Source organism: Poecilia reticulata, chromosome 18 (assembly GCF_904066995.2).
Source record: "Poecilia reticulata chromosome 18, P_reticulata-male-v2, whole genome shotgun sequence".
Lineage (NCBI taxonomy): Eukaryota > Metazoa > Chordata > Actinopteri > Cyprinodontiformes > Poeciliidae > Poecilia > Poecilia reticulata.
In genome coordinates this window covers 10,834,718-10,848,765 of record NC_088847.1, presented here as the reverse complement: position 1 = coordinate 10,848,765, position 14,048 = coordinate 10,834,718, and the positions used below count along the sequence as shown (strand labels likewise).

The window sequence follows — 14,048 nt, the reverse complement described above, 5'->3', positions numbered from 1 at the left end:
TTTGCACGATTTATTGTTTTTCTCTTTCTACCAAAAAACTGGGTGACTGAAGTCTCCAGTCTGGTGCGTTGGTCTCAACCGGCGCATTTTTGAGGGACAGTTTCGTGTACAGAAACTTCATAATGTATTTTATTTATTGATTTGTTTATTTATTTTGAATATTTAAAATCCCTTATAGTCCAAATGTTAAATATTCATTAGGATTTAAAGTTTATTGATCTTTGAGAATGTACTCTTGCGATATTATGCGGTTGCCATTATATTACTTGAAAATGGTCTATAAAAACAACAATATTATCGTTTATCACGATAACTTCTGGGACAAATTATCGTTCAGCAGATTTTGGCGTAGCGTCGGCTCATATAGGACAAAAAAATACAGAGAGTAGTGAGAAATGGGGTTTGAGTTGCAAGCAATACTATCCAGAATTATTATTGCGATAGTTTGTTGTCGTAAAACCGAACACACCTAATCTGGTCCCTATTGTTTAATGCTTCTGTTTTTTTTCTCCTGTCTGTCAAAAGGAGATTGTAGTGGCATACGTTGCACTAACACGGCTAATGTTTTGCGCAGCTGGTATCTATTCCTTGTTTTTTTTTTTTTTTTTTTTTAAAGTAAAGCTGTAAATTTAGGGGAACCCTTGTAAGGATTTAGGTCTTTTTTATTAGGGAGCAGCAGGGGTTTGTCTAATGGCTAAATGCAGATTTGGGTTAATCTTTAAAATGCAGCTGTTTTCTCGTCGCACCTGCTCCCAAAGAGAAGGCTCCCGAATCCCAAAAAATACAGGAAACCCCACCGCACTGTTTCATCCAAGCAGCATGTATACGACCTAAAAACATAACAATGCAGATCTTAGGCCAAAAAATCCCCCTAACAACCTGCCAGTAGATTTAACTTGGCGTATTGTTTATTTTAGCATGTTGCGCCCTCGGGTTTCCCCGCCGTCCTCGGCGTTGTTGGCGTCCTCGCCGCAGCGCGAGCGGAGAAGGCCAGAGGGTGAAGCCCGGGGCAAACGCAGGTCACGCCAGATCCAGATCTCCCTCGGTAATCTCTGCCCCAGCTCTGAACTCTGGATCCCATTAACTGGGATTTATATGTAATAGTGTAGTTGTACCAAAGGCAGTATTGCTTTCTTTTCTGCTCATCATTTCCATCCGTGTAATAAAATCCCTGTAAAACACCATCAAGCCTTTTTTTTTTTATTCCCACTGATCTTTTATTTGTTTCATTCCCCCTGATCTTCCCACCCCCCCCTTTCCTTTGGTAAGAGGCAGGAGGGCTGCAATGTGAGCAGAGGTCTGAGCCACGCCCTCCACGCAGGGATAAAGGAAAGGGATTGGCTGAGAGTTTTATCTGCTGTCAAAGCCTTTTATGGGATGTGGGTGTTCTGGAAAGAGTTGGCACATGAGGAGAATTCACGTTAAGATCTAAAGATGCAAATATAGGGGATTTAAATTAAAAAAAAAAAACATAGCATGGGAAGAGGTTTTGTCCCGCCTCGGGTGCCTCCTTCCTCCTCTGTTTCTCTCTGGGCTGTGCAGTAAGACTCACTGTTTCTGGTACTCTTCCCCTGAGCTGTGGGATCTTCTCCGATCCCATTATTTGCGCCGAGGTCTGTAGTCAAACCCATGAGCTCACTTGACCTAACTTCCTGCTGAGCCTGCCTTCACGGTGCGGTGATACGATAGTTTACACCTGCCAGCTTGATTACCAACCACACCATCGATCTCTAACTTTGTCCTTCGGCAGTTTACTGACCAGCTGGTTCGAACGCTGCAAGAAACAAAGGTCCAGAGTTGGGAAGCGACTCGTTGTCTGAGCCAAAATGACACACCGGAGGAAATTTAAGCAATAAAATGAGTTGTGAGGCACTGTTGCACTTGTTAGATTGGATCAGTTGTACCATCTAAACCCACCGACTCTAATCCAAAGCTCCAATCCTTTTAGCCAGCCTACCTACTAATTACAGCAGATTGCCCCTCCTGCTACATCCCTCTGAGTGATCTAATTTGGTACCGGCGCCGGTAAAACCTGAAGGTTACGATCTTACTCATACGCAGTCTTGTTTTTGTTTTTATCCTTACATCAAAAGTAGCTCTACCTGTCAATACAAATTTTAAACTGAGATTATAAAACAGTGAGTAGAGAAGTAAGCTTGCCGGTAAATTTGAGATTCTTATTTTGAAGCAATTGTGGGAGCACTTCCTGCACTATGTCAACATTAAAGAAAATAGATACATGGTAAAGAAAGAAAATAGAGTGGAAGACAAGATACAAACTATTTTTGACCAATTATAGTAGCTGGCTAGCCATTAGCTGCTAATGATGCTAATTTAGCATTTGCTTTGGGTCTAGCTACACTTCAGGGCTGTTTCATTAAGGGTACTCAGGCTGGCTGTGGTTATACTCAAAAAAAGCTTTAGCGTCAATTGTTGAAAGGTAAACACAAAGTTAATAATTAAACAATAAACCAGGAAGACATGCTAGCACCTCCTTGTGTGCCTTATACGTCTAAAGTAGGGAACTTGGATCTGGGAATTACATCAAACCCAACTTGATTTTTCTAAAAACAAGTTGGATTTACTATTTGATATGCTACATAATTAAGCTAGCTACTGTTAGCTTGATTATTTAGCGTATCAACTGTTAGCTACTGTTAAATTACTTGGAGCTCTGTTAGCCCAGTGTAGCCCAGTGTGTTTCTTTTCTTTTCTTTTTAAAAAATTTTTAAAATCATTTTCCAAAACAAGCTACATAATAGATGGGTTTCTCAGCATATTTCAAAGTTTTGTGCAAAAGGAAGTTCTACAAAACTGTGCGTGTGAAGGGTTTAAATAGTCAAAAGTGCAAAAAAAAAAAAAAGAAAAAAGAAAAATTTACATTTCAAGCTAAAGGTTAGTGACCATCTTTAACCGTATGGAAATCTGTCTTCCAGCAACTTAGAAATATCAGCTACTGAAAGGCATACTGTGACATATCCTTCAACTAATTATAAAGTATCAATAAATGACTATGTGGGGTTTTAAAGTTCTTTTTTATTTTCTTTTTTGTTTTATTTTGCGACACAAAAGATGATTGACAAAGTTCTTCTATTGTGCTATTGTTTCCAAACTGCCATATTTTTAAAACTTGGTACTTATAGAAGAGGTTCTTATTACAGAAAGCTTTAGAAGTATGAACAATACTAAGAGATTTTTTACTGTTACTGTAAATGAGCAAAAAAATAAAATAAAATCATCCTTACAGATGAGGAAAAAAAATGGGTTCCAAACTTTGTGCTCTTGTTTCTCTGTAAGTTGCGTAACACAATTTGAGTTCTTAGAAGCTAAAGTGCTTTCAGCAGTAATATTAAGTATTTTATTAAATACATTCAACAAGGGTATATGAGGACGACTAGCACAAAGTCTGCAGGGAACACACAGTTTGCTGTATCTTGGTCAGCAGTGGATACATTATTCATGCGTGTGATTCCTCTAAAGCCACCGAGGGTTTGGGCTTTTCGTCCGGCGACCTCCCGTGACCCGTCGGTGCCCTCCACTCTTCATCACACACATGCTATAAACCTACGCTGGGCTGCATCAATTAAACATGAAGGACGAGGACAGGTGGAGTTCACTGAGCTTTGAAGCCTCATACTGCTGGTGATGGTGGATCAGGACACAGAACTCTGAGGTTTTCGGTTGCATTTTTAAAAATGTATTTCTATCAAATGGAAATCTTTGGTATTGTTGTGGAGGTGTGCATTTATCGTGATATATTCCTTATCGTGATTACTTGAGTTATCGTTCTCAGCTTTACAATTGTTACTTTTATTTTTTACTATTTTCTCCACTTTTGGTTTAATGAACAAGCCAGTAGATATCAGTAAATTTGAAAGTATGATTACATGCAGTTACTTTGTAATGCTATAAATCATACTGCTTTACAGTTACTTAAAAAAGAAGCAATAAATGGTTCTTATCGTCACTTTTATTGTTATCAAAATAGTACCACAAAATATCGCGATAAAACTTTAAGTCCGTATCGCCCACTGCTACATTGATGTACATTTACCAAGATGTATGAAGCCTTTGTGCATTTAAATTGTGAAGCCAATAAAAACCTGTTAAGCCCCAAGACAAAAACGAGCCCAGCGTGTTGTTGGATGTGTAATTTCCCTCTGGAGGTTTTGCTCTGTTTACTCCCCAGTCCTCCGCTGACGTTGCGTGTTGTACCGTTGCAGGTGAAGGTCTGGTTCCAGAACCGTCGGACCAAGCAGAAGAAGGACACCACCAAGGACTCGGACAAGCGCTCCTCCTCCACGTCAGAGTCTCTGGCCACCTGCAACATCCTGCGCCTCCTGGAGCAGGGCCGCCTTCTGTCGGGGCCCGCCCCGCCCCCAAACTCCCTCCTGGGGCACCCGGCCCACCCCACGAACGGCTCCCTGCTGGGCAGCCCTGGCGGCGGCTCCTCCTCCTCCCCGGGCATCAGCAGCAGCACCTCGCCCAGCTCCCTACCCGGCGGGACGTTCGGGCTCTCGCTGCCGTCTCTGGGCGGCACGCCGTCTTCGCCGCGGCTTGGGGTCCCGCCGCCGCACTCCCTCTGCTTCTCCATGCCCCTGCTGGGGGGGGCCCATCACGAACTGACGTCCACCTACGGCTGCGGGTCGTCAGCCTTCGAGCCGTACATGCGGCTGGATAGGAAGGAGGCGGATCTAGGTGGGAAGAAAACGGTTTCCTAAGCGGACCTGAAGCGTGTGGGATGTGACTTCAGGAGCCTCATCCGGCCACCGGACAGGCAAAGAAAACCTGTGACCGGCAGTGACGGGGTCGCTCTCTGGCAGCATCATTTTGTGTACAATGATTAAAAAAAAAAAAGAAAAAAGAAAAGACTTGGTGAAAAGTGTTACACTTTGTTTTTGTTTTTTTTGTTGGAGAATTGCTGTGTTTGTTGCAGACAGATGTTTTTATCATCACTCTCTTTACTGTAGTTTTAAGTCACTTTTTGTCCAGTGAGTTTGTGTGTGTGTGTGTGTGTCTGTGTGTGTGTGTGATATTCCCCCCAGCCCCCCTCTCTTTATGGGCCTTTTTTTGCTGTTCAGGAAGGAAAAAAACAACAAAAACAAAAAATATACTTGACATGAATAATTTGAAGCCGTTCTCAGCAGAGACTGGAACAGGAGAGGCGTTGAGTTTCGGTTCCGGGTTCTGTGGCGAGGCCCGGTTTTCGCTTCAGCTGAGCTCAGTGTCTGGATGAGATGAGCAGTAATTACATCATACAGATCCTGTTCAAGTGGCCATGTTTGACTTTTAGTTAACGCGCCATCACCGTAGAAAAGAAACACACACACACACACAGAAAAAAATAATAATTGTAGCTTCTTAATATCAGTCTGTTTGGTGTCCAGGTGTAGTTTTTGTAAAATCGTTCTTTTTTTTTTATTTTTAAGTTATTATTTTACTTTGGTTGTGTTTGTGTAAATGCTAGGATCCAGACGAATGGCGCAAACTTGCAGTACATATCCAGGGCTGACAGTTGTGAGGAAGACGGCGGAAAGATGAAGCTGCAGAGCTGGCCGACGTTTCGCTCATCGAGGTCGCAGCCCCGAGAAAAAAAGAGAGACAGAGAAAGAGACGACCTCTGAACCCAGATTCAGGTTGATTCACGTGTCTCGCAGCTTCTCAGTCAAACTCAGAGAGAGAGTTCACAGACAGAAAAATAATCTATTTAAGGAGAATCAATCTGGAGGTTTTTGCTCCGGCTGCCTTTTCAGCTGCAGGCGATGAATCAACATGTTGCTCCACCGAAAATTCATCTCCAACATTCGTATTTGCTCGAATGAAAGAATACCCGAGTCCAAAGTTAGCATGTTTAGACTGCGCGTGTTTTGCTTTTTGCAAAACAGTAAGTTTGTGTCATTGTTTTTTTTTTTGTTCACTTTTTAAAATCCATAATCTGAAAATGTTCGTGGAATATTTGAGAGTAGGCATGGGCCGGTAGGAGATTCTCACGGTTTGAGTGAAAATGCTGTTTACACTAAAATGTAAGAAAAAACAAAACTTAATCTTCAAAGCAGGAAAAAATAATTATTCATGCTGTTGTTAAAGTAATCTGATGAAAGTAGTCATAATAATGTGAGTTCTTGCCTTTATTTTTGTTATTATGAGTCAAAATGGAACAAAAATACAGAAACCTTTGAAATGTTTTCAGATATTTATTGCCAAAAACAGTTTTCCTATTCTGATCCTTATTCACCTTGATCCAGTTATCAACCAGGCTGTTTCTGAGCAAATATGTATTAAAAAACATTGGAAAATCAACGCTTTGAATGCGACCTAAAGTCTGACTATATATACCAGTGCATCAATCCATACAGAGACTGGAGGTAAATATGGAATATTTCTGCCCTTTTAATGTTTTTAAATCACAGATTAGATCAATTTTAGTTTGAAAATCTGGTCCGGTTTGTTCATGTAGTGATGAATCACTCCAGATCCTACAACACAACAACCCTAATCGTTTTTAAAATGTAAAATCAGATCAGATTTTTACAGGAGTTTGTTTACAGCTGGGACTTCTATGCGAGGACCGGGCCACCTGTGAGTGATTCATGGCAGGAGAACTCGTTAATAATAGGAAGAGCAAAAAAGGCTTTTACTGTTGTCAGAATGTCCTGCAACACTGGAAAACGTCTCCAGATTTATCTATAAATGAAAAATTATCTGTAGTAGCATACTTACAAGCCTTCTTTAGTGGCTTAATTTAGGTTTTTCAGCTAAATTCATGTTTATTTTTTGTCTGCTGGTGACCAAAGGAAAATAATGTAGTGATTAAAGGAATAGTCCTGACTTTACTTTGAAAGGTTTGATGCAACGTTATTCTTTAAAAAGCTGGATTAAAGGCTCAGATACTGATGGCGAAACAGTCATTTTTATTGTGATCGTCACAAAGAAGAAGTAGCTGCGATGTCATTACAAACGTGCGCAAAACGTTGTCGATGTTTCGCTAATGTCAAGAAAGGCAATTTTACAATTTAAATAAGAAATTCAATTAAAACCACGTGCGAATGAATCTGCTCATGCGTTAGGTCATTAAAAAAACTTAATGACATCATCTTCCTACCACTTCCTGTCGTTTTCTTAGTCATTTCTGCCAGTAGTAACATCCTGTTGATCACATGACTCACGATGTGGAAAAAGTTTCCGTTGCAGAAATGCACTCATTTCGATACAGGCAAAAAAAGTTTCCTCATCCTGAGGTAAAAACTTTTTATCAAAAGACGTGTTTGACATTTATTAAAATACAGTTTGTGAAATGATATGACGATGGAACAGCTACAGAAATTATGCCTGTTTGGTTAATCAGGGTTATCTTTTGAACTGCAGTCGCTTTACACGCTTTGCTGCTCGTCGTCAACTTGTACTTTTCCAACTTTCTAACCGTAATAGTAACAAAAAGTGGGACTCTTTCAGTTTCCATGTTAACAGGACATTGTGCAGCAGCAGGTGAGGGAGGGGCAGGACACTAAACGCTCCATACAGCCAGAGAACAAAGCTATTTTTCTCCAATCATCCCATCTAAATGTTTTGCGTTTCGCGCCAATAGCTTAAGCTTTTTAAAGATGTACATGAAAACCTCTGGGCGTCTTGGTGAGCCCCGAGATGCTGCCTGGCCCATGCCTAGCGGAGATGCGTTTCACTGCATCACACAAACATCATTACAGTGAGTTTGACCTTGACCCTGCTCTTGTTTTCCATCTCCCATCATGCTTCACCTTGGCCCTTTCTTCTGATTGCTCTTCATTGAAAGCACTTTATGGTTTTTTCTTTTCACATCGCCAGCTGTTGCTTCATTCTTCAGCTTTTATGTTTTTTTTTTTTTTTAAAGAAGCAGCAGCCATTTATCGAAGGCAAAAAGAGAGAGAAAAATCTAATGTTTTCTTCTCTGGTTGGCATTTGGCGGCGGCTTAGTTTTAGAAAAGTCGATTTTCATTATTGCAGTCCCTCGGTTGGTTTTATAATTGACTGCACTTTTTTTTTTTCTTTATAATTGAATGATTTGAAGCTAAGCTGACCTCCGGGTGTTTGGGTTGGTGAAAATGACATTCATTGAGGACGCGGAGAGCCGAGGGAATATTGAAGGGACCACCTGTTTTGCGTTGTTTTTCTTTCTCACGAGAAGCAATTCATCCAGGTTTCCTTCTTGTCCAAATCAACCCGCGAGAACCTGCAATTTGCAACAGTTTGCCCTCAATTTGCGCGTGTCATTTGAGTTTTCATTCCCCTCTTCGCTCCCGTTTGTCATCACTTTTTCCTTTTGAATGTTTTTCCTTTCTCCTGTTGTGTGTGCGGTTTATTTTATTTTTTCATTTTATTTATTATTTTCCTCTCAGTCTGAGGTGTTTCTGCAGCATAGAAAAGGAAAAAAAAAAAAAAAAATGAAGCAAACATCAGAAAGGTACTGCCGTGACATCAATTTGTGAAACACTTACGAGTGAAGGCAGGGCTCGTTTTTCCGATAAATTTCCCGGGGAGCGCGTGGAGAGGATCTGACCTCGGTGTGTCGGCTTGCGGGGCCTTTTGGCGCCCGTGTAGCAGTAGTTTGTAGCTGATGATTTCTGCAAAAAGGAGAAAAAAACAAAAAACGCACCAACTCTGGGCTCTTTGCAGCAGTACACCTGTGCTCTTGTCGAACACTGTATTATTTTCCATAAGCACCATCCATAATTCACACGCTCCTGCATCAAATATTGAGCAGTGAAACGGAGCTGAGAGGTCAGGAGGGCCTGCTTCTCGTGTAAAAACCGCCGCGCTCCTTCGCAGATTGTCTTTTACTCCACCCTTTTCCTTCGCAGCATCTGTTCTGGTTCTTTTTTTTTTTTTTTTTACATTGCTTCAGTTGCTTGAGATAATTGATGCAGAAGAATAAAAAAAAATCAAAAAATTTCTTATCGGTAGAAACCTGCTCATTTTCAGTCTCGGATGCGTGGACAGCGTTGTAAATGAAGGAAAGAAAAGATGAAGAAAAAAACCACACACAGGTTAAGGCTTCGCTCACTTTCATGTTTTCTTCTCGAGATTCAGCACAGACTCCTTTTTATGTCATTGATCGATGGTGTTTTGTAATGTATATCTGCAGTTGTTGTATTGTGCGCTCAGCTTGGAGGCGGCGGCGGGAAAAGGTTGAGAGAGCGAGACGCCGCTTCTCCTCCCAGAAAGAACTGATAAAGCCTTGCTTCGGACTGGACAAAGCCCATTTCCTGTTTATTTATCTTCTCATTCCAGCTGAGAGGAAATGTTTTACTTTTGTCGTTTTTTTGTTTTTGTTTTTTTTTTATAGAAATGCTCTCCGTGATTCTTTTAGGTTGTATGAAGCCGTTTTAATTTCTCACGATCCAGAAGCCACCCAACCTCTTTTTATTTTTCTTCTCTTTGAGCAGTAAAACCTAAAACCTAAAGTCAAGCTAACGGCACCAGCTACTACTTGTGACAAACATGTACATAGATATAAATTTATATATAAATATATATATAAATGGGTCTTTGCACAAGTTATCTCTGTGTCTGCTCTGTGTGATTTTAACAGGAAAAAAAAAAAAAGCAAAATGTGGAAAAAAAGATTAGGCAAAAAAAAAACAACAAAAAAACAACTTTATATATGCTTTACAGTTCTTTGTCTCATTAACATTTTGCACTTATTTAAAGAGGCTTTCTTTGGTTTCTGGGCTGACGGAGCTGTTTTCACGCTCTGCTGAGATATTGTACAATATGTATATGTATTTTTATTCATATGCATATAAATATATGTCTATGTAATTTGACTCTGGTGTTCTGTCTGTTTCTTTCCACTGTCATCAAGGCCAGAAAAGTAAATTTGCAGCGATCTGCTCCGTCTCTATTCATTCCTCCTTTTTTTTTATTAGTGCGTCAACCTGCTGTAAAAACCTTTACAGTCTTCCTGCTTCTCAGATGGACATTTTAACCTCATTTTGCATAAAAGTTCAGTCTTTAAATCTATTAGGCACTCTTAGGATCCTTTGTGTCAGGATTATTTTCCAATTTTTATTTTATTTTCTTAAGGCATTAAAAAAAAGGTATGAAATGTTTTTTTGTACAATTTTTTTTTTAGGTGATCAATTGTAATTTTCTCTGAGTACAAAGTTTTTATTTTGAAAATACATCAGTAGTATTGTTCTTTAGGGGTTATCTGATGTCACAATATTTTTTTAACCTGCAAGAGTCGCCTACAGTAGAAGGAGGGACCGGGTCGGTCGGCATGCGTTTTTGTCTGTCTGCCATATTGGATTTAACAAAACTAATTTCTTGCATTTGCAGCTGATGGCCAGTAGTTGATAAAGTATTTTATGATGCATTAGTGTCCACTTCAGTGGTCTGTGTGCATTTCTAACTTAAAAATCCACCAGAAGCACAAGAAAATGGCTTTTAGATAGCTGTCCACTGTAGTGACCACTATGCATGAAAGAGTTAATTATTATATATTTTTGGTTGATGCCATCAGAAACTGCTGAAATGTGTTCAGTGCTGCAGAGTAAAGAGGAATATTCAACTTTCTAACCTCTTTATTCTTCATAAAGCAACATATAGCCAGTTGAAATAATAAAAAAAAAACCTAAACGTTTCACTGACGGCAGCTGAATTATTTCAGTTTTCTTCTGGAAAAAGTTTTTTTAATTTTTTGAAAATGATCTATCTGCTATCGCTCAAGTTCTTGTTGTGGAAAAGTTTCACAGAGAAAATGTGAGCGATTAATTTTTTAAGTTTGTCATAAAAAATGACAAAATAGGCATTTGTTTAGCTGCTATTTTTGTCTTTTTTTATTCAGTTATATTCATCTTTACCAACATTGATGTTAAATCTTAACGTCTCACTGAGACTTTTATTCAGATTTCACTCTAACCAAATCTAGAAGCTAAAAGTGGCCGTCGGGCACGATTTGTAGGAGATTTATAAGAAGCTTTGAAATAAATTCATATAATCACATGAATCTAGAAAGAAAATTTAAGATTATTTATCAGTTAAGCAGCACTCGGTTTTACCAAAATTCCCCGAGAAACCGTATTTGGTAAAAGCTTCAAAAATATCCCCAAAGATCCCAATTTGGCAGGATTCCCATCCAGTCTGGGAAATAAGGAAGAAGATTGGACTGTTTTCCAGATCTCAATAACTATAGAGAAAAAAACAGAAAAACAAAACAGAATGAATAAATAAATCAGGGATTCTTGCATGTCTTTATCACAGCCCCAATGAGGAGGATTAGCTCTGCAATGTTCAGAAGTTTATTTAGTAAACATGTCTGTAAAAATAAAACTATAAAAGTGGGTTAGGGTTAGGAAAAGTCTGGAAAAGTCGGGATATTTTGTTTTAAGAATGTTTAGAGATCGGGAGCAAAGCCTGGCGCTGTGGCGTCGCCACGTCTCCATGACAACCTGTGTATATTTTGGGAGCCATGACAGGAAGAGTAGCTTCTGTCACTCCTACCAGCACAAATGTAAAAACACAAAGAGTTCAGTGAACTCTTTGAACTTTGGGCCAATTAAACATTTCCATTTCAAAAGAGCCACTTTTAAACCCCCATAGTTACAAAGTAAAATATCCCCAGAAGCCAAAAAGAGGATAGATTTTTAATAAATATGATAGAAATTAAACAAAAACATATTTTAATTGTCAGATTGAGCTTTTACAGAAGAAAGAAAAAACTCTATTTTATAGAATAAGGCCAGCTTGGTGAACTCTTTACATAAATATTTAAAGAGAAGAAGGACACTTAGAGATAATAAGGACATAATTTGAAACTGAAACACATTGAATTGCTTTCGGTGGCCTTGCGGTTTTCTTCTGTTGCATTCTGCACATATACTGAATCAAAACATGCAGAAGAATCGCTACAATCAAAATGTTCAGGTGGGTCTGATGTTAAAGCTCAAAATCACCCTACACTCTCTTTAAAGCACAGCAAAAGACCTATAATGCTGTGGGCTTGTGTGCATAAACTATTTGAAATATGGGGACGTTTAAAATAAAAAACTATCTGGTGAAATCTCCTGGGAAGCTGAAAATGAGTCGTTAAAGACATGATAATAAACGTCCAGATAAAAAAGCTGTTCAGCAGACAAAAAACAAAACAAAACACAAACTTTATGCCATGGCAACCAGAGTCAACAAACCTAAATCCTGTTGAGAGCTGAGCTGAAGAAGAAGAGAGAGGAAGAAGAGAGATTATGCAGAGAGGAAAGGTCAAAGGTCGTTCTCTCTGTAGGCTCCAACTTTGTAAAATGTTATAGAAGAAGAGTGTCGCAAACATTATGTTGCACCAATTAGTAACAGCAAACCAATAACTGTGCCTATAATGATTTTTTTATTAAATAAAACATTTCCTTGTAACATAAAAATGTGCAAAAGTTAAAAGTTGAATTTTTCTACGCCAGTAACTGAGGTTAGGCAGTGGCATTAAAATGAACAAACTTTAACGTGTTTTACGGGCAAACTCAAAAGATCCTTTCTTAAAAAAAGCTTTTTGAAAAAGTATGTTTCGTTAATAATAAAAAAAAATAAATAATCAAATGAAATACGGAAATAAAATAGTTGAGCCTGGGATGTTTCATAACCAGAGGATAGTAAAGTTTACCAGCTTAAATCTGCCAACAAGACTGAACACAATGGATCAAATCTGTGGTCTTAACATCAGCAGAAACTCTCTGGTACCTTCAAAGAAACAAGGTGCGACTCTGGTGGAGAAAAACTAGCAAAGAACCTGGAGCTGTGAAGGCAACAAACTAAGCCGAGCCCTCTGACACACTCCCTCCCTTCAGCCCAGATTTTAGAGAGAGGCACCTCTTCACACCGGGACAATGGATCCACGGGGTGCCAATTACAGCGATTGGCACCTTTATTTGAGCGAGGAAGAGGCGAGCATAGCAGCAGAAAGAAGACCAGATGGGTGGCCAGTTTGAAAACACGATGGAGGGAACTGGAGGGGCGGCGGGCAGGGAGGAGGCGGAGCAGAGGAAGAGGCTGCGGCGGTAAACATCTCCTACTGAGGAATGAACTAATTGATTCTTTACAGCTCTTTCTGAAAAGGTGAGCTCCATCCAGTCGGAAACACAAACAAACAGAAGCGGTCTTGCCGTTTGGGTCGGGTCAGCAACATGACAACATCCTCCTGATGCTGGTTCCTTATCTGACAGGCGTCCAGGAACGGGACGGCGTCGCGTCTGTCGTCACACGAAGACAAAAGTTTAGGAACGATTCCTACATCCTCAAAACTGTAACCTGAGGAGACATGCAGGTAAACAAAAGGTGCAAAATGTTTTCCTGAACATGCTTCCTTATGAGAAACATGTTCTACAGGGAACACGTGTCAAACTCAAGGCCCGGGGGCCGAATCCGGCCCGCCGTAGCTTTTTCATGTGGCCCTTTAGACTCAAAATGACATCAATAAGTCCTTCCAGTTTTTAACAAATCTGCAAAATTCTCACAAAATAAACAGATCTCCACATTTTTTTCAGATTTTACTGTAAATTTTCTCAAAATTGGTCAGACACAGTTTCAGTGACAGCTGCCTCAGCCTTACTTGATGTCAATACTGTGTAACTGATACGGCGAGCAACAAAAAGTAACATTTAACACATTAGAGCAAATATAAAAATTCCTTACAAACGTTTCTAAATTGGCACCACAAAATCTGTAATGTGATTGCAAAAAAAATAAAAAACAAAAAAAACCCACTAAAACAATCAGAATCTTGGAAGAACATCTATTTATTGATCATTTAACAGTTTATTTGGTTTTATCAATACATTTTTTGGCATTCCGGCCCTTTAAGAACATTCAGATTTTTGATGTGGCCCAAAATGAAACTGAGTTTGACTCCCCTGACGTAGAACATGCAGCAAAAGTGAAAATAGATTCAGTAACAGAGGAGTAACTCTATGCATCAAAAACTTTAAAGCAATTAAAAACTGTTGTTGTGAATTTTCTCTTGGGATTATTAAAGTACATTGATTCATTTGTTCATTTTAATTGTTTAAAAATGACTGAATTGATTTTTT

At 39.4% G+C, this 14,048-nt stretch overlaps 1 protein-coding gene across 1 annotated transcript in view; it reads left to right on the top strand.

Annotated features, from left to right (window-relative positions):
• Positions 1-9,800, top strand: part of vax2 (ventral anterior homeobox 2) — a 30,829-nt gene extending 21,029 nt beyond the window's left edge. Inside the window, exon 3 of the mRNA XM_008427956.3 lies at positions 4,224-9,800. Within this exon, the coding sequence (XP_008426178.1) occupies positions 4,224-4,721 (498 nt within the window). The 3' untranslated portion in view covers positions 4,722-9,800. The remainder of the gene's footprint in view (positions 1-4,223) is intronic.
• Positions 9,801-14,048: the final 4,248 nt, after the last annotated feature.